The sequence below is a fragment of the Cupressus sempervirens genome, chromosome 9, assembly GCF_028749045.1.
Source record: "Cupressus sempervirens isolate cs-2001-9-10 chromosome 9, ASM2874904v1, whole genome shotgun sequence".
In the NCBI taxonomy this organism is placed as follows: Eukaryota; Viridiplantae; Streptophyta; class Pinopsida; order Cupressales; family Cupressaceae; genus Cupressus; species Cupressus sempervirens.
The window spans coordinates 168618435-168638652 of NC_143126.1; the positions used below are offsets into that span (position 1 = coordinate 168618435).

The window sequence follows — 20218 nt, forward strand, 5'->3', positions numbered from 1 at the left end:
CGTATTAGATAGAATCTTGCATAGAAATGATATTATGGTGTCACCTTTATTTCTATATCTATGTGCACATACATAAATATGTGTTACAATGAAATGATGGAAATGTCAGTTATAATCCGATAAAGGTATGTATTTTAATTAAGTTAAAATCATTAATGTTTTTAATGTTTATCTAATAGCTCATGCGTGTCCAAATGATTGTACCCTGCTATACAAGTTGCTAGGTCCTTACCAAGATAGTTAGAGGTTATACCTATCGACCAGATAAGTGGACTAAGATAGTACCCCATTCTGTTGATCCCATTTAGCAATGCTTCTCCCCTTCATCTTCTCCTGCAATCACCTGTGCAACATTTTCCACGATAATAACAAGTTCCATGATAAATCCATAATAATATTTAATGTAGATATTAGCAAGGAATTTAATTATTAACTATAATTCTGAAACTAAGCAACTGCTAACCACTATTATCAACATATGACAAAAATGGATAACGAGCATCATCATTAAACATTTAAACAATAATGAATACAACGGATATATTTAACTACCCTTTTCACATGATTATGAAATAAATTCCATTCAATTCAACAGCTATAATAAATTTAAATTAGGTCAAAATTTGGGATGTAAGAGTTACAATGTGGATGTTGGGATGGATTAGGTGAAAATGGATGAACAGTCGCCTCTCTTACCAATCTCAGAGACAAGATCATTCTCCTTAGAGTCGATCAAAATGTCGTCAAAATAAGGTATAGAAATACTTTGCCAAAGTGTGTCGATTGGAAATAAGCACATTACGCACAAGTCTTTGAATAGAAAAGTTGCTTTTCCATCTGATTTGTCTTCAATATGAGCATCACCTAATGTTGCATCCATAATACAAAAGAGATTAATTAGATCTCAACATTATTGTTAATGGTAAATACTTGTGGATTTTTATTATTTTATTGGTGATCTTAGTCACTCAAGAAGATATCTCAAAATCTTGATTTGTGGTGTTTTTAGTTTTGGATTTTTAGGATGAGGACACATGCAATCATAGAACCATTTATAATTTCACAAATAGAAACTTGGGTGCCCTGCATCCCCTTCATAAAATGCGCTGGATCGTCATATTATCGTATATGTGGGAGGAATACTTGAAAGAACAATGTTTCCACAGAAGTATGCCATGAAAATGTGCATTGTAGTTTACACACAGGAGATTTGATGAAGAAAGCTTGCATGCTGATATTCTTAAAAGGTACCAAGTTCTGTGTATTTCAGTTTCTCTAACATATATATTTAAATTTCCCGATCCATAAATTTGGAATTGATCAGGGTAATGGCTGTGGTAGATGAATCATCTGCCCATGAGATGAGGCTTATGGTCCAAGACTACCTTTATGTTGTGGATGGATTAGATATATGGTCTCTAATATAGAAATGGGTTGGGGAATATGTGTCCATCTACTACAACAATGAACTTGTAAGAGGTGGCTCAAAGCTTCAATATGCAGTTCAAATTATTTGGGCTTGTCTAGAAAAACTTACAAACATCCTGGATTGATCTGAAATGTTCTTAATCAAAATGAATGTTGTTGATTGTTCTAGTGATATATCATTATTTTGGTGCAGGCCATGATGTTCCTCTATGGCGTATGGGGAAGATGAAGAGCTTGTGCCTTTCATATCAATTCTGACAAGAGAACAATCTTTCTCAATCCACTCAATCCATATGCATGAAATAAAATATAAGAGATTTGTGAAACTGGTTAGGTCTAAAAACGGGCTAGGCAATTACCCCAGTTTTTTTGAATTAAAAAGAAAAAAAACTGGAATGCATGTTTTATCAAGAATTTTTGAATTTTTGTTTATGTATCTAACATTTGGGCTATCTTGTAGTGATCAATATGTTATTCCTAGATTCCTTACACCAACACTTCTTTACATCAACACTTCTTTAGACTAAAAGAAATCTGGAGACAGACATATAGGTACTGTGTTTCTAGTGCCTTGTTTACTTTTTCATTTTACACCGCTCTGTTTCTTCACCAAAATATGAGTAAATCCATATAAATAAATCACGTTCTTGGAATTGCAGCTGAAGATTCATTCACTTTCCTGACCAACTGGTTGGAAAAGTTTGCTCTCTATAAGAATAAGAATAGAGACTTCTACATCGCATGAGAACTGTTTAAAAAATATTCAAGTACTCGTGTAAAAAATACAAAGTTGCAGACATATACACATATATATCAAAACACGACATCTGAGCTTCAGAACAGACTGAATTTTATAAAATCATGTTGATGGGAGACACCACTACCAAAATGCTTTGGTAGATATGAGTACTATCTACGGAGACGTAGGTGATGAATGATAATGGTTTGACAAAATGTCTCATAGAAATGTCAACTTATGACACACAATGGTTACTAAGATACATACCAAATTGATTTGTTGAAGAGTTCTAAATAATTTTAATCTGATACGACCGGCATATGTAAAACTGCCTTCTCTGCAGTATACTAAGATGTGAAGCTTGGGACAAACATAATATGTGAGCAAACACATGGCACTCGAACCGTTTGTTGAAATGCCCATGGGTATACACACAAGGATAGATATATGCAAAGAGGATAAGAGAATTGCTTGATATAATATATGATAAGGTCAAAGAAAAAACATAACGATTGTCTGATATCTTTAAGATGGATTCATTGATGTTGTGAGCAATATGACATTCTCTACCATTATTGAAGTTCCTTGCATGAGTCAAGTGATGCAACACAAGAAATAACAATTGGAGCTTGTTTTTGGAAGTCGTCTTGATCTCTGTAGATAATGAAGGAGAATTGATTTTAGTAAATGAGGGTTTGGTACAATGTTAGGGTCAATAAATACTATGTTCATATAAAAAGATCAAAAGTTAGACACTCTTTTTAAGCTGGCTGATTGGTATGTTTTTTATTATCTATTCAAATGCTCTTTAAGGTTGAAACCTTGTTCTTGTAATATAGAAAAGTCAAAGTTATTACATATTCATCTATTTTTTATTATATTTGTGAAATTGTGAAATTAATATTTTTGTGTTGTTGCTAATGTGCCTTCACTATGACCTCTATTGGCGAAATGTGCTTGCAGACACATTTCAAATGAACCAAGTCTGAAACGTCTAAGAAACGAGAAATGCAGATCTTATTTGAAATATTCATTTTCCATACTTCAAGCTCCTCTATAAACCCATTTGTTTTTATTGTACTTGTGATTTAAAAGACAATACAGTATTGGGCTGGTAAGTGAAGTCGAGGTACATACATTTGAGACACAAAATCCTGTGTTAAACTTTGCAACTTGAGGCCAAAAACTAATTTTCGAGGATCCTTTTTTCATTGGACAAAGCTTTTTCTGTCAGTCCCTCCTCTAGGCACTCACAAAATTCTAGACGTTAACAGGCATTTCTAGAAATTGTTTGGCACACAATACCCAACATTGTGTAGAGGCTTTATTATAATTTGTGTATTGTCATCTTCCTCATGCCTCCCACGTTTTCCTCCGCCATTGTATCATGCACTAAAAGCAAAAGTGCGTATGCACTTTTTACATTTCAGTTTTGAAAATATCCTTAAGTTGGAAATGTAACCAGAGGTCTAAAGAATCAGGTAGTTGCACTTAGTTTTAGCTCAAGCGAGCTTAACTTCATCAACTCTGAATAAATTGACAAGACAAATTACTTCAAAACTTAACTTCGTCCTCTAACTAAGTTATTTACTAATTACAAATTATATCATTGTGTATTAGCGGAAGTAAGGTTGATCTCTAACAGATGACAAGGTCTAGACTCTTTTAATGATAGCCTGGTTGAAGGAGAGAGACTTGTAGCAGATGAGATTTTAAGTTTAGTAAGTGTCAAGAAGTTGTAAATTAAAAGTGAATACATATGAATAATCAAAATCAAGACTGTGGCATTAGAAATCGGCATGACTCTTGAACTAGTAGGGTACAAGTGCTAGTTATGTTCCTTCAATTGTTTCTAAATTTTATAGTTGATCTAATACTTTGTAATTAGACAAATTGATTTTCATTTATAAAATGAAAATTAGAAAAAGAGACACCTCAAAAATTATCTTTCTAGCCCAAGTTTTTCTCAAATATAAATATACTAACTCAATCACTTATCTTCGCACCTAAACTTGGATCTTATGGAAGAGGGCATAGATTTAAATGTTTGACAAATGATCCTCTTCCATTTTTTTCTGCAGAAGTTTAAACTGCACAAGGCCGAGATGGTATGAGGTTTAAAGGTTCACTAGATAAAAATTATTTATGAGCAGAATTACGATATTTCAGCCTAATAATTGATGTGAGAGTAGCTGACAGCAGAAACCTTCGCCCTAATTGCACTGCACAATTATCTCTGGGGTTCAAGAGTGTATTCAGAAGAAGTGGTAAAAGCCTGCACACACGTCTTTTAAATTATTTATGAGAAGATAAATTTCAGTCTTTCCTTTTTAAAATTATTTGGAAGTAGGCTAGTATGTCCATGCTTCAGCTCTTGGGAGCCATTAAAATCCTTAATTAAGTCGTACAGGTTATAACCGTACATAGCAATAATATTCTTGCAGACCGGAAACCTAAATGTCTAATGTAGGGAGATTTATTACGAAGACACCTCAAATGTGAATCCTTGAACAATCTTGAATGAAGTTGTGGGCATCCATTAATGGTGTGTACCGCATTTCTGGATCACAGTTTTAAGATTTGTAAATCTAGCTCAATGTATTCCAGAATCTATATATATGTATATTGTAATTATGAGCTGTTGTCGAACAAGGAATTTGAACCTGGGACATGTTATAATTACCTTTAATTGCCAGTATACCCCAAGCTCTTGGACAACACTGGTCTAGGGTCCATGGTTCTATTCAATTCTCGTATTGTTAATGAAGGTAAACATTATTGAAGTCCATAGTACACTGGCTGTTCGCAGATACTTTACTGACCGTGCGCATTTCCTCATGACACCATATCTCTAAATGGCCAAGTTTACTATATATGTCGGAATGCTGCGGGTATTTTTGATTTTGTAACATTGGTCACCTGACCGCTAGATTAGGAATTGGACACATCAGAGTTCTGCTCTTGGGAGCATTTCCCATCAGGAACCTCTGCATATACTGGTCTGTAGTTTTCTTATATATACAAAATTGTTTACCTACAATGTCAAGCAATTTCAAGATGTACGAGTAAGCTACACCACTGACAATGTTAGAAAAGTTGGAGACTGTACTCAGAATTATTTCTGTTCTTGCATAGATCGCTGCATTGTATCCCTCAGGAATATCTGATATAACATTTCAGTTATATCTTCAATAAAGCCAGTCCCTGTTATTGGCTTCTAATCCATCTAGTTCAGTTCAACAATTTTGTCCAGATATAGAAGACTACGGAATGAGAATATGTTCAATTCTAGCGCCTGATGCTTAATTGAATGAGAGCTCAATTGTTTTAATTACATACTGTTGGCTTGGAATGAAACAATACAAACCTGATCATTTGAACCAACAATAACAAAATCTTTCATTTGTGGAATTTCACAACTCTATGAAAAACATTCATTGGGAAGGATACATAAGTTCAGTACAGAATTGTTATGGTCTTTACAGTGGTATTAGAGCTGGTGAACCTGCTTGCGTGTGGAGTTGAATTGAAGTGTGCATCAGATTTTGTGATATTTACAAAGTTTAACTCACACAGGCCCTGATATTTTCTTTGCTATTGGCTTGGTTTCGTGCTTTATGCAAGAACCACACAAGCTTCATTGGAAAGCTGCCAAATGCATCTTGCATTACATCCAAAGTACACCTTGCTATGGGATTCACTATGCGACAGGTATAGGACTGGACTTGGTTGGATTTATAGATTTAGATTGGTTGGGAATTTTGATAATCATAAATCCACCTCCAGCTACAGTTTTCATCTTGGTTCCAGTCCCATTTGTTGGTAGATTAAGAAGTAGCATTCTATTGCTCTATCGTTGACTGAGGCTGAGAGGCTGTTAATGCCTCTACTGAGGCTATTTGGCTTTAGAATATTCCCATTGAATCTGTGCTCGCTGTTCCACAGCCCTTATTGTGACAATTAGAGTGCCATCCAAATCTTGAAGAACCCAGTTCAACATCAGGGGATTAAACACATCAAGATCCATATGCACTGCATCAGGGAGCTGATTTAGGAGTAGGTAATTGATTTGTGGTATTGTCCTACAACAAAGTAGGTTGCAAATACCTTCACCAAATGCTTCACTAGGAGAAAGTATTATCCATTGCAAGTTCTCTTGGGCGTGCAGGATGTTTCTTTAGCAGGGTCACTTGACTTCTCCATTCTCTCTTATGGGAGGGAACTTTCCCTCACATGGGGTTTTATCATTCTCCTCTTTTTAGAGTATTTTGTATTTTTCATTTCTCTTTTGTTGAGGAGTTTTTTTCCCATTGGGTTTTAACTTTTATCTTTTTCTCTGTTTGTGAGAGATTTTATTGCATTTGTACATGGGTGTCTAACGTGGCCTAGTTGCTGAGACCTATTTTGCATTTTGTGCATACATTCTTCTCATACTATACATAGGGGGGTGTAGGTGTGTTTAAGTTTTGTTCATAGTATTATTCTCTTTGGTCCCAGACATACATGTTACTCAAGTTAAATTAGGGACCACATAGGAATATTCCCACTTTAGTTGGTGTTATCACATTCACATTTCCACCTTTAGTGGACTTGTTGCACAAACATATTTCCACCTTGAATGATGATTTACCTTTACTGGACATGTTACACATTCACTTTTCCACCTTTGGAGGGCGATCCATCTTTAGGGGACTTGTTGCACAAACATCTTTCCATCTTGAAGGGTGATCTACCTTTAGTCGATATGTGACACTCTCACTTTTTCCCTTAGGTGTGTGAGAAGTTATCACTTTTTGTATCATGTCATAAGATTAAGACCCTTGTCATAATCTTATGCCTTCCTATGTCTCGCCTTAGTCCACTTAACCAAGGGTCTCCTATGTACTATTAACTATTCTATTGCATTCTTGGTGAGAATATCGTTTGTTCTTGTCATATTGATCCACTTTTGTTATTGTGCTTTCCTTTAGGTCTCTAGATCTTGGGTAGCTATCTCCATAGCCATCCCTGATACAGCTGGGTAGCAAATATTGTACGACTTGGTTCATTGCTTGTCAAAATGTTTGCAATGTCACACAATTGCTCAGATTGGTGCAAGATTCGGTGGGCAAATTGATATGGTTTCCTCTTGGTAGATTGGTACGATAAAAGCTATTAAGGATTTCACTAGTATGGACAAGAGGTAGTTATCACAACTACTTTTTAAGTCAGTGTAAATTACCAATGTTGCTCTAGAGTTATTCTTCATTACCAACAACACACGTTCCAAGCTTGATCACTAGTAGCAAGAGCGAACAATATAAACCACACATTCACTTGGGGAAGATAATTGGTGATGGCTTTTTTATTGTTGATACATCACTTGGGAGAGCTTGAGTTGCAGTGAGTGTGGATTTGGTGGTAGGACATGGATGACCGCAATCCCATGAAGGCGACACTCAAACATAGGTGGACAAAGCCACACAACTACCAATTTTTTAATGTTTGGGAGTTGGAGCCATATTCGAGATTGATGGTGATATGTCAGATAACACACCCACAAGTCGATCATACAATACAAGGGTTGTAATGTTACTATCTATTTTTGGCTTGCCATGTTTATGAGGGTTTTTGGAATATCCTTGAGGAGAGCCTCCCTTGCCAAGCTAAGTTGGAAATTGACATTGTAGTGCAAAGATACCCTTCTGAAATGATTGTTCTGTAACTCGACAAAGGAAGAGAAGGATAGTATTTGTAGTAGCAATAGTTGGTGGCTTAAAAAGAACTTTAGTATCAAAGAGTGCTGATGTGTATTGAATCTTATCAAAAGTAGACTTATAAGAGCAAGAAGGCATCCCACATTGCTATTTGGATAACTGAGCTCATGGTAGGGCTTAGTCTTGGATGGTGTACAATTGGGCATCCTTACTCTTTGAGGATCTAAGAGTTTTTGTACTTGCAACACAAGGATTTGTACATGGCGCATTATGCAATTGGTGTCTTCCTTGATGCAATGCACACTTATGTACCTCTAGACAAGTGGGGAAGGTTTTAGCTTGTTAACCAATTGAATGGTTCATGGACGACCATGTTCTACTGGGTCCACTTGGGAGTACAGTTGGGTCCCTTGGAGCTAGCATAGCTAGAGTAACAGAAGAGGAGGCAACATGAAGACTTAGTATTAGTGGTGAAGGAGAGGCTATTGAGTTGTCATCTGCCTTGAGTGAAAGTGGAGGAGGGTCTTGTTGGTAGCGGAGGAATGTTTAGAGGGATATGTGGAGGAGGCCCTTCCATGGAGGATAAATCCCTACCAATAGTTCCTATTTACATATTTTGTAGTAGTACTACCACATTTAGTTTTATTAGTAGTAGTAGTAGTAGCATCATCACCTCCACCTCTAACACTTGCACTTCTAGTAGCAAACACACTTCTAGTAGCACCTCCATTTGATGATACACTTCCAAGGGAGGACTGGGAGGAGGCGGCTGATATTTGGTTGGATGGTGTGGAGCACTTGAGGACACTAAAATGTACAAAGAATCATTTGAAAATCACAATGGGAAAATCTTTGTGAATTAGTTGAAAATGACAAGTTGGGCATATGGTTTATAATCTAATTATGCAATATGATACGTAATTGGGGAAATATTAAAATGAAGAATGAGAAACATATTTCCATACACAGACAAGAGGGTTGGTAATTAGTAGTTTGATAACTACCAAGAACCGGAACTGGGTCTTGGTTGAAAAGTTTGTAATGTCCCCTATTTAAGTTGAAATTTAATAAACTAGAATACTAGTAAATAAATATTATAAGAATATTTATCACTATTTATATTATCATTAAATTAATGAAATATAATTAAATAAAAACATATTAAAATATAAATAGATCAATACAATTTGATTGGATATTGACATTGGACGCCAACACTCACATAGTTAAGGGTTGAATTGCTTGAGGACAAGCAATTTGAGGAAGGGTGGACTGTTATGTCCCCTACTTTCTTATAGTAGAATTTAATGAATAAATTGATACAATAGTATCAGTAATACAAATATAAAGAGAAAGGTAAGATAAAAAATATAATCAACATAAAAATATTATTACATAAATGATAAATCATTATTAATATAATATATTATATTATTATAATAATATAATATATTATATTATTATAATAATATAATATATTATATTATTATAATAATATAATATATTACAAAAATATGAGTAGAAGTATAACATCAAATATATGATTATTTCTGAATTACTATTATAAAAAGAAAATATGTATTAAATAATTTTATAATATATATGAATGATATAATTGGAAAATACAAATATTAACCAATAATCAAGGCATTCGCATGTTATAGTATAATTATATTAATTAATAATTGAACTATATTATAAGTAACCCTAAGAATAGTCACGACTGTTCAGGAAAAGATCGTTTATTAATAGGGAAGGAGAGAAGATAATGGGGAGGAGATACAAATGGAAGAACAATAACATAATAATAAGCAGATATTGATTGCACAAAGCATCCCAATTGAAAGTTGAAAAACGAAATTGAAGCAAAGAGATATGCACGCAACCGGAAAGGATGGAATTGACAGCCGACGACACACTCAACGCAGGTTCCTTGATTAATAAATACTCTCCCGATCATATCTGTAGATTATGTAGCCGCAATAACATATACGCAGCAAATACCAAGCCAGCATCATATACAGTCGAATAAGAAGGTGAGTAATATATCAAATAAATATTCTTAATGTTGTCAACTATAACAAGATGCAGACAACAATAGTTAGCTGCTGAAAGATATTGGAGAAGGTAAAAGTTACATCTAAAAGTCAACTGTTCGGTCATAGATATTGATAGGGCAGCAAGTAGAATGCATAGACCCCAGTCGGAAACTAATTCTGATAACTGATTAGTCAGCAAGAACTTAATAACATTGATCATAACCTATCAAATCAGAAGAAAATATTGATCCTCCAGCCCTCAGAAGCTATAGTAGCTAGATGAAAGTTAGAGGAAAGTTCATACATAGTAAAAGGATCTGATTTCAGAGATATTTGAACCACGCTGGGTGTAATGCAGTCAACACACAATACAGAGATGAGCTAAAAGAAAAAAATATGAACAGGATTAGACTTGAATGTATAATACGAGGGTTGTAAGAACCACCATACATAATCATTAATATAATCAGAGATATCAAACTCGTAATCATAGCAGGTCAAGAGGTCTTATCAGCTCATAGACAAGTCCTAATATCTCGCTTATAACAAAATAACATATTTGATGATCGATATATATATTGATACCCATATAATCCTTCCATCTTGCATACCAAAAGAAAAGTTCAGTCATCATCTTGTATGTTGGACTCCTCAATTGTAAATATTTTGAAAGACAAGTCTCTTACCATTTAGGGTAGAGTAGGTAGTCCCAAATATTGAGAGATTAAAGAAGGGGACATCGCAAAGTTTTTGGTGGTAATGTTGTTAAGAGAGCTGGAGAATTCGATCTGGGTAGAGTAGAGTAAAAAGCTCTCTCAATGTTGGGAGAAAAGAAAAAAAGAGAACTCCCTCGATTTGGATAATCGATATGTAATAGAGAGGTTGAAGGATAGCAAAGTTAAATTTCTGCATTATATATGGTTTTGAATATCGTCCCAGACTGTGAAGTTGTTATTGTTTTTGAATCATGATTTGCTGTGAATGAGTAAATACTTTGTGAGAGTAATTTGAAGTGGTGGGTTCGTGTTTGAATAAACCTCTACAAGCTTTTGAATAAACCAATTTTCAGTTTGGGAATATTATGAATGCAATTTATTTTGCTTGTCTGGTATACCGATTGGGAAAGTGCAGACTTTTACATGCATTAAGTTGATTCAAGTCCCCATTTTTCTTGAAATGGTTATCGGGCTCATCCCACACAAATAGTAAATAATTATATTTACTTGCAAGACTTTCATGCATTTGGTAACTATTATGGTAAAAAAGAATTTCATGAATTGGAACAGAGCCATTGATTTGTCTTAGTAAATATTGTGTTTGTTTTAAAGAGCTGAAATTATGTTGGCATCAGGCTGCATGTTACTATTTTAACTTAGCCTTCTTTGGTCATCCAAATTTACTGTTTTGTTTCCAAGAATCAGTTTACAACAAATTTAAAAATCGCTTGTCATTCAACTGCAAGTTATGGATTTGGCTTAGAGAATTTGGACTGATTTATTTTCATTCCAATGGATGTCCATAATGCAGATTTTGGTTTGGGAAAATCTGCTTTCATAAAATCTATTCCTTACTTCCTCTGCACATTGAGGAGTATTTGGAATTTATAAAATCTCCTTGGTTTTGGTTTGGAGCACGGCTTTGGAGCAGATTAGAAGTAGAATTTCTGATTATTATTTTTGTTCAGCAAGGTAGCAAAATCTGATTTGATACAAAGGCTTTGATAGGCTGAAATATGTTATAAGAAACCACAAAGAAGATTTATTATTATACCAGCTCAAAATGAATATTATGGACTCCTTATGCATTGAATTTTTTGCAGTTATAAATCAGAATTGAGTGCAATTTAGTTGTATTGCAATGTTACACATTTTGGAGGAAATTAAGAGCCAATTTTTCTCATTGTTTGAAGGTGGGTTTGGGTCAGTTAATTCAAGTTTGCTAATGTTATTTCAAGATTCTTGGAAATGAATTTGTGAATTTGTGTTTGGCCTCTAAAGAGTAAGATTATTACAAATTGTAGCATTCCAAATGATATTTTTGGTTGTGTGACCTCGCATTCGTAGATTCAGTAATTTTTTTGAAGTTGTTAATTCTTTTCCACATCATTGGACATGAGGTGGGTACCTCTAGATGCCCCTTCAATTGAGTCTTCCGACCTACTGTCAAATATGATTGGGAGACAATAGAATACATGGATGGAGTTGACAATATCCAATAGTAGACACTCAACAGGTTGAATAAACAACCCACCGTGTGCTAAAATGTTGTCACACTTCTATGAATCATTACATGTAAGAAAACTCAAGAATGAGCCCTCACAAATCGATCCATAGCTCTCTACTCATAGAGTGCAAGGGTTTGCAATGGAGGTCCTCAGTTTGACCTATTTTTGTGCCCATGCAAGTACACCATGAGATGAGAGATTCAAAGAGGAAAAGCAAGAATGCTAGTCTCCATGATCTTCAAATATGCATGAAAATAAGATCTAATCTATGAAAGCAAAATCTAATCTATAAATGCAAGATCTAAGCTAAAAGCCCATGATGGGTGCAAGAGAGAAAAAGATAAGAAAATAGAAGTTCTCCACAAAAAGCTTTTGTATTCAAACTCCTTCAAAAATTGGTCTTCAAACCTGCAGCATAACGATAGCATAATCATGGGTGTCTAACATGAGGAGAGGGCTCTCCCTTATAAAGAAAATTATGGAGGTGAGAGGTTTCTCACAACCAATATGGGATAATAGAGCTTGATCCATGTGAGACAAAATTCCACCAATGAGAAAAGAGGAGTGGTTGAGAAGAAAGTGGTGATCCATGTGAGACAAGATTCCACCAATTAGAAAAGAGGAGTGGTTGAGGAGAAAGTGGAAAGATAAATCCCACTTAGATCACATTTTTAAGTGTAGAGAAATTAAATAAAAAGAATTTATTTTATTTCCTTTTTTCATCAAAAGAGATATTTAAGTGGGATTTTTATTTAATTAAAAGGGAGCAAGTTCTTTTTAATTAAATAGAAGATATTTAATTAAATTAAAAGAGAGGTTTTTCTCTTAATTAATTAAATGTGGATGAACTGTTTAATTAAAAGAGAGGTTTTCTTTTAATTAAATGGGAATTTTATTTTATTTAATTAAAAGAGAAGATTTTCTTTTAATTAAATAAGACTTGGAATAAAATGATCAATCTTAGAAATGAAATAAATCGAATTTGATCAAGGAAATTGATTTGAATATATTACAAACCATTGATTCAGAAAATTTGATAAATTGATAAATTGAATAATGGGGGCCCATAGTCTAGGCGACCATTTTTGGGTGCATACACCCACCACTTCCGAAGCTGCCACGTGATCTATTGACAACACAACTTACAATAGAGCCTATTGCACCCACAGTCCCACAATCACTTGTTGAGGTTACACTATTACTAGACACATATGTAGGAGGAGAGGAATCCCCATCTAGTGACTTGAATTAGGTTATTTTAAGGTTGAGTCGACCAAAGCCCCCATGATTTCATAGGCATGATTCAATTGTACTACTCAACAACAAAGAGGGATGACTACTTTCGTGGATATGGAATGTGACCTTGTGTAGTTCTTGGACATCGACTATGACCCCCTTGTAGCATAGGCAACCAAGCACATTCTTGCCAACAATTGGGGGCCAACATGGTAGAGTATGGAGAGCACTTCATGGAATAACGCTACTCTTCAAGATCTTTTTCTCCAATATCGCAAGCATGAGCTTCAGTGAAGTAAGACACTTAGTCATGTGATAGGGCCCTTCGCTAGATCAAGGATGTGAGGAAGGAGTTGGCCAAGTAGATCTAGAAGCAACAAGACTAGTTGCCCATGAGCACAATTGGGTTTTGGCATTTGAGAGGGAGATTCGGTAGCGAAGGATTGACAATTGACATAGATGAATACCTGGCTGGCGGAGAAGGATGCGCTGACTTGCAAACAAGGAAGGCAGCTTGCAGTGAGGGATTTCAAGTTAAAGGCAATAGAATAGGATCTTGAGAAGATTGAGACACATGGCGAAGGCTGTCGTGGAGTGAGAGTTGCTGGCCCATCAATGCCTGCAGTAGCTATAGTAGCAACCTTCATTGGCTTCTACCCTGATGTTCTCCGTACAGTGAAGGATGTCTTCTCACCCCTTTTAGTAGGTGTGTTCTTCAATTTTTGTTGTGTCCAGCTCCCCATTTTGTCTCATTTGTTTGGAAGACAACTCTTTTTTTGCGGGCTGATGTAGTTTTCAAAAGTGTAGATATAGTTGGCTAAATAAACATTGTCATATTTTGTAATGGAACAGATTAGTTCCAAACTATGTATGGGTAGTTGGCAGTTACCAGCAGTTGGGATTCTTAATCAACTGCCAATACAAATCTGATGTATAGAATTGGACCGTAAATCTGCAATTGTATATTTTCCATTATGAGGTCATTTGGCAAAATGACATAAATTAAATCTGTTCAAGTATCACAAATAGATAGAACAGCCCAAACCCTTCAGGGAGCCACACTAGTGTGGAGAAGTCATCGACTACTTTACAATTTGAATGGGAACCATCTTCATTCTAAAATACCCTTAAGAAATGATTATACAGCTTCTTTTAATGAGGAATGGTACAGGATATAAGAGGAAGTCGGCTGCCAATAATCTTTTCTTACTGACCAATCACCTTATATCCTCAATGATCAATCTATTAGCAAGTGCAACAAATCGTAACTCTACTTCTAACTAGGTTCTAAACTGTCCTTTAATTTTGGAACTCCTAATCATGTGATAACTGTTCTGTAATTACAGGAATCCTATTTGTTTATTTTACCATGTGCATAGATCATAACTGAACATCTATTTCAGTACTATCCTTGATTTTGGGCAGATGGAGCTGATTCACCGTGGATTGATTTGATTGAGTGCTGGTTCATTACAGAATTAAGATTTTCTGGGGCTCTATCAAGGATTTTAGCTCCCATCCCTTGGAGGCCTGAGATATCAAGGTTAATGAGGTGACTAAGGCTCAGCCATTCCTATATCTGCATGCTAGAGATAGTAGTGATGGTGTCTTGCTCCAACCCAATTTTAGCAAGCAAGCGGCAAATCTACTGGTTTATTTGCTTCATGATATGAGCGAGAAAGTTAAATTGCTATTTTCTTTTGTGTCAATGCATGAGCTACTTGAGCAATGTAGCTAAATTTCCATTTTGGGATATGGGCATTTTTTATTGTATCATGGTTAAACTATTTGTTTGTTAACAAGGGATGTTCGTGTGATGTTTTATTTGTCAGTTATGTTTTGTTAATGCATTTCTTGATTATATCATTAAGGTTATGAGAAGGTCCTTGTTTATTTTTTATAAAAACTATCTGTAATTGAGTTTGTGACAACTAATGAAGTGTAGGCCTCCTCACGGTTGTAACATCTATGCTGCAGTAAAATTGGTCTTTAGGAAAACTCGACTTTGTTATGGTGCATTGCAGTATACTGTATTATCCCACAAAGCATTAGAGACAAAATTTTCGAACAAGCTTAAATTGTGACTGGAAAAGGTTTTTGAATGTACTTACACATAGAACATATATCATTTGTGAAGTCCAATTTGAATTTTAGTGCTTATGAATTTTTATTTCATATTAATGTTTCTGTGACTTCTTGTACCACTATAAAGAGTATGGTGATGACATTATAAGTTCAGAGAAGGTTTTGTTTATGATTGTCTATGACTCTGAAGTCTCTTTAATGAGTTGTAGACAATAAATAAAGTATAGGCCTAATAGCTCCTTTTCTGCAATGAAATGACTTATAGTCAAATTCCACTTTGTTTCGTTTTCTTACATGACTTGTTTTGCAGGTATATTATATGTAATATTTTGAGGATGTTCAGGAACATGTAGTGAGATTTGCCTTATATTGAAGGCAAGAGATCAAAGATACATGGCAATAACCTTTACAAAACCTTTTCTTTCTATTGGCCACTGTTTGGGCTCTTCCCAACATGGCTACCCTTTGCCTGTTCTGCCTACTTCAGCAGTCAGTTGCAGGTATCTGAACCTAAATATTTAGTTTTTTGTGCTTGAAATTTTTCTTTCTGAGCTTTTATCCTGACTGCCTAAGGGTAGTTTATGCAGGCCAAAATGTATGAAAATTGCCTTGATAATAGGACCAAGATGTCTCCAACAAAAAACTAAAATCTCAGATTTCAGGTGCCCTCATACACTATATTAATATATGAAAACAATGCATTTACATATTCCATTTTCACATGTAAAGCCTTTGAATTTTAGATACTTGACTTTTGCCTCAATTCATGATAGTTTTGTAAAAGTCACAGTTTTACTAAGATCGGTATGAAATGTTGGTGCTCAGTTGCTTTTCTTTGTCGCATCCTCCTCAAAGACTTGTTGCAATAGAAAAGGGATTATATTCACCTTCTGCCACTGATTCTCCAGAGGGAGAGTTGGACTCTGATATTTCTGGCAAGCACGAGTCTTTTTCATCTTTCACTCAAGAAAATAGTGACGACGAGGTATATGAATCAATCCAGTGCATAATCTCTAAAATTAATACTATAAATTGTTTTCTTTTTATTCTCTTTCTAATTTTCTAGAGAAATTTTAGTGGTTCAAGCAACTTTAGAATAGTGTAAAACTATCTTTTTATGGGTCAGTGGAGTTCAATTTGAGTACCCCATCCCCTAATCAGAGAAAAAAATAATGTGAGACAATACTGCCAAAGCTGGAGCAACTATCCCTGGTTACAACAGAACGGCAAAGGGACAAACTATCCTTAGTTTTAAAATCCTATGAAGTCCGACCATTAAACATGGATATGAAGGCTGCAAAGAACCATGGTCCTGAGATTATAATACTTGGCTAAGGGTTGGAGTAAAGGAAATTCATTTAAAACTTTGAAGGACAGCTGCATGATCTTATATTCCAAATTTGTTGTCATTCTCTAGATAAGTTTTTGCATAAAGCTTTGTCCTGAAAACACAGAAAATATAGAGAGGGGGTGCGGGGGGGTGAATCAGTATTTTAAAAGTAATAACAGATAGAACAGATTCACAAAAGTGGAATAGAGACAGAGGCACCCAAAACTTGTCATATGGAAACTCTTTTGGGTAAAAACCACGGTTCACTAAGCGATCAGCAAAAGGCTCCAACCCAGTACAAAACAGCTACAACTCTGACGATACAACTTAGACTTCAACCTATCTAAGAGCTCCAGCTCAACTGTGAATGGCTGCAACCATTCAAACAACAGCACAATAATACACATATCAAAACTTCAACTTTCAAGGACATGAGTGTCAAAATGTTTGAGATGGACTGATGGCACTCTCAGTCTTCACAACTACAATGAGCTGAGCAAAAAATGAGTCAAGTTTATCAACACCACTTAAAAGATTAAGTCAGTATGCTATCTCAGTCCCCTATTTGAAATTTCTCTCTCCACCAACCGCACAACACAATATATAGTTCATGTACATGAAGAGTTATGTATTCTCAGCCTGCCCTTAGCTCTTGTTTTATGCTTACCCAATGTTCATGAGTCGATCTTTCAGTCAAGCCATTTTTACTGCTACAGACTTCAAAGCCTCTTTCCACATTGCTCCCGTAACCGACGTTTTGAACTTCAAAATTTCAAATTGTGCATTGTGATGGCACTCTAATTTTGCAAAGGATTAGATTCTCCATTTGAGAAATAATGTTGGAATCAAAGGCTTAAACCAGTATTCTGGCATTAGAAGTGGTGTATTTCTGGAAGCATACACATTAATAAGAAGAGTCATAAGTATAATGGTCCAATGTGTAGATTTATTCTGATGGAAGGCAAGAATAGAACATCAATACAGAGAAAGTCAACAAGAAGTCAGACTATGCTGGTAGCAGAAGTATCACAGAACTAGCAATAAAGAAATTGCTTCGTATGTGAGCAATGCATATGATGGCAACCAGGATATCATGAACAAACCATGGATAGCAGGGATAGATGTTTTACTATTGTATTGGCTTCCATTTTCTAACCTGTATGTAGATAGAAGTTCACTTGGTAAAGCCCCTTCTATGTTTCCTGTTCTAGAGACATGTGACACTAAAAATTATGTCCCTACTCTCTTAGATTCATTGGGTATGGCATGGCTCAATGACTTACCTCAGCATGTGAGTGCACTGTAATAGAGATGAAGGTTGACAGAGAATCAGTCTGATTGAAAGAAGTGATCAGAAGAGTCTTTTCCACACAAACTAGAGACTATGCCTCTAATTCCTCTTTCATATTCGTTCTATAATATAATACACTAAAAAGTAGAGGATGTGAGAACCTACATCACCTAACTAACAAGCCACTTCTCAAGAACATTACTTGTTTGCTGGCAGTCGTCCAATCTTCAATATGGCAATAGGAATTGATCTATATGGAAGCGATAAAAAGCACAAGCACAGTGGAAAGTAAAAGGGGAAGTCAAAGTTAGATAAGTTGAATCTAGTACTGAATATGGTGTCACAAATCTCCATGGTATCATGCTACTCTGTTGTGCAGGCCCTGGACATGGCCCCAGACATCAAGAATAGGCTCTTTCGAGAACCATGATCTTGCAGCGAACAGACTCGCAGATGTTCGGAGGCCACAAAGGAAGTAATAACAGTAAAGAATACCAAATATTGAGGGATTGACTGGAGCATGTAAGGATGGTATTGGTTTTGAAGACGAGCAATCTACCTAAGACGCACAGCTCAGTGAATCTGAAGACAAAACTTCTAACGTCAAAGAAAAGGAGAGTGCTAGAGTATGAATGGCAACAGAGAATCGGGACAATACAAACAATTATGTGCGAACATGAATTCCGGAGCCTTATCAAAAAGAAAAGGAATTCGTGTGTCTGCGTGTAGTAAAAGGAATACGGGTATGCTATGTTTCCATGTTCTATACGTGACTTCTGCTGGTTAAGAAGATGATATTGGTGATGGATGTGAGGTGGTTTCTTTCCCAGGAAATCTTTGACGAGAAAATACATACATATGCGCTATTCTGGAAATCTTTCTCTTCGACATTCATATCATTTGGAAATACAATGTGCCCACATTTTAGTGATATAATATTCTTGCAAAAGGTTCGTTTCAGGGGGGAAATGTTTTAATTTACTATCCCCGATAATAATCAAGTAAAATAACAATAACGATAAAGGAATGTGATTAATTAAAAGAAAAGTGACATGGCTTTTCATTTTGAAAAGTCACAATTTCAAACATAAAAGATATATAGAGGAGTTGTAGGATATGAGAATAGGACATATTTAGATATTGGGCTATATTATGACTTTGTAATATAAATTCAATTCTTTTATTCTTATAATAAAATAAAATGTCTTTTGTTTATTTTTAAATGGCGTGGAGATTTAAATTGCAGATGAATCGTCCTTTGTAATTAATTTTTTGAAATTTTGTATACAATTTAAATGTCGGATAAGTGGACATGGTCATTTAGCATTTTAAATTTGATCGTCACAGATATTGTGAAAAATTAAATTGTTTTCATATCTGTGTCCAGTTTGTCTTCCTACTACAGGAATTAAAGTTCAATCTGGACTAATTTAAGATTGCATAAATATTTGATTTGTCACATCTTGATTATTTAGTTGTTGGCAGTATAAGTGCATAAGAACTTTATAAAGTTGTACATGAAAATTCACCGAAGTTGACTCTATTGCCCAGATGAGCAGAGGCATTGGTCTTTTTATTATCGACATCAAAAAATCTATAACTTCCTTCCTACAAGCATCAAATTAATTATTATTCAATTATACAAAACATCCAATCATTATTTAGTATTTAGTTCATTCGGATTGAGTTCGAGGACCTTGCCAGCCGGAAAACTCCAAAGCTTAAATTCACTATAGAAAAGCCTTGAATCAGGCAGTCAGTGTTTGAGGAGAAGGTCTATCCACCTAGGTGTAGCGGAGCCTGAAGAGTAAGGGAATCAAGGTGGTTCTCGTTTGTTGGCCATAACTGATTGAGATATCCTATCGAAGAAGTGGTAGGCTCTTGGATTTCCAATTTGTGGTTTTGGGAACCAACACCTTGTTACCTTCAGCTCCTACAACAACTTTTATATCTCCCACTCTAAACTAACATTCACACTTTTATCAACCTCAATAGACTGATAACATATATTCATTGAAAGCTTTTACAGTGTCATCAACTCACAACCTTCTATGTTGTACCCCTATATCACACATATTCACGTTCTTTCTAGTCGCTTCAACCAAAAACAAAAAAACTTGCTCGCACATCACCACCACAAGAATACCTCC

General features: G+C 35.3%; 1 protein-coding gene across 8 annotated transcripts in view; it reads left to right on the top strand.

Annotated features, from left to right (window-relative positions):
• The window catches only part of LOC149538039 (Zim17-type zinc finger protein), a 136307-nt gene that overhangs the window by 33804 nt on the left and 82285 nt on the right, over positions 1–20218 (top strand). For 2 of the 8 annotated variants that reach the window (XM_089799430.1, XM_089799431.1), the window contains 3 exons: positions 15758–15947; positions 16026–16109; positions 16273–16432. In XM_089799430.1, coding sequence (XP_089655556.1) covers positions 15841–15947; positions 16026–16109; positions 16273–16432 — 351 coding nt within the window. In that variant the 5' untranslated portion in view covers positions 15758–15840. Of the gene's footprint in view, positions 1–9584; positions 9900–14787; positions 14915–15757; positions 15948–16025; positions 16110–16272; positions 16433–20218 lie in introns of those variants that run through there. The other 6 variants (XM_089799433.1, XM_089799437.1, XM_089799435.1 and 3 more) reach the window with 6 other exon arrangements.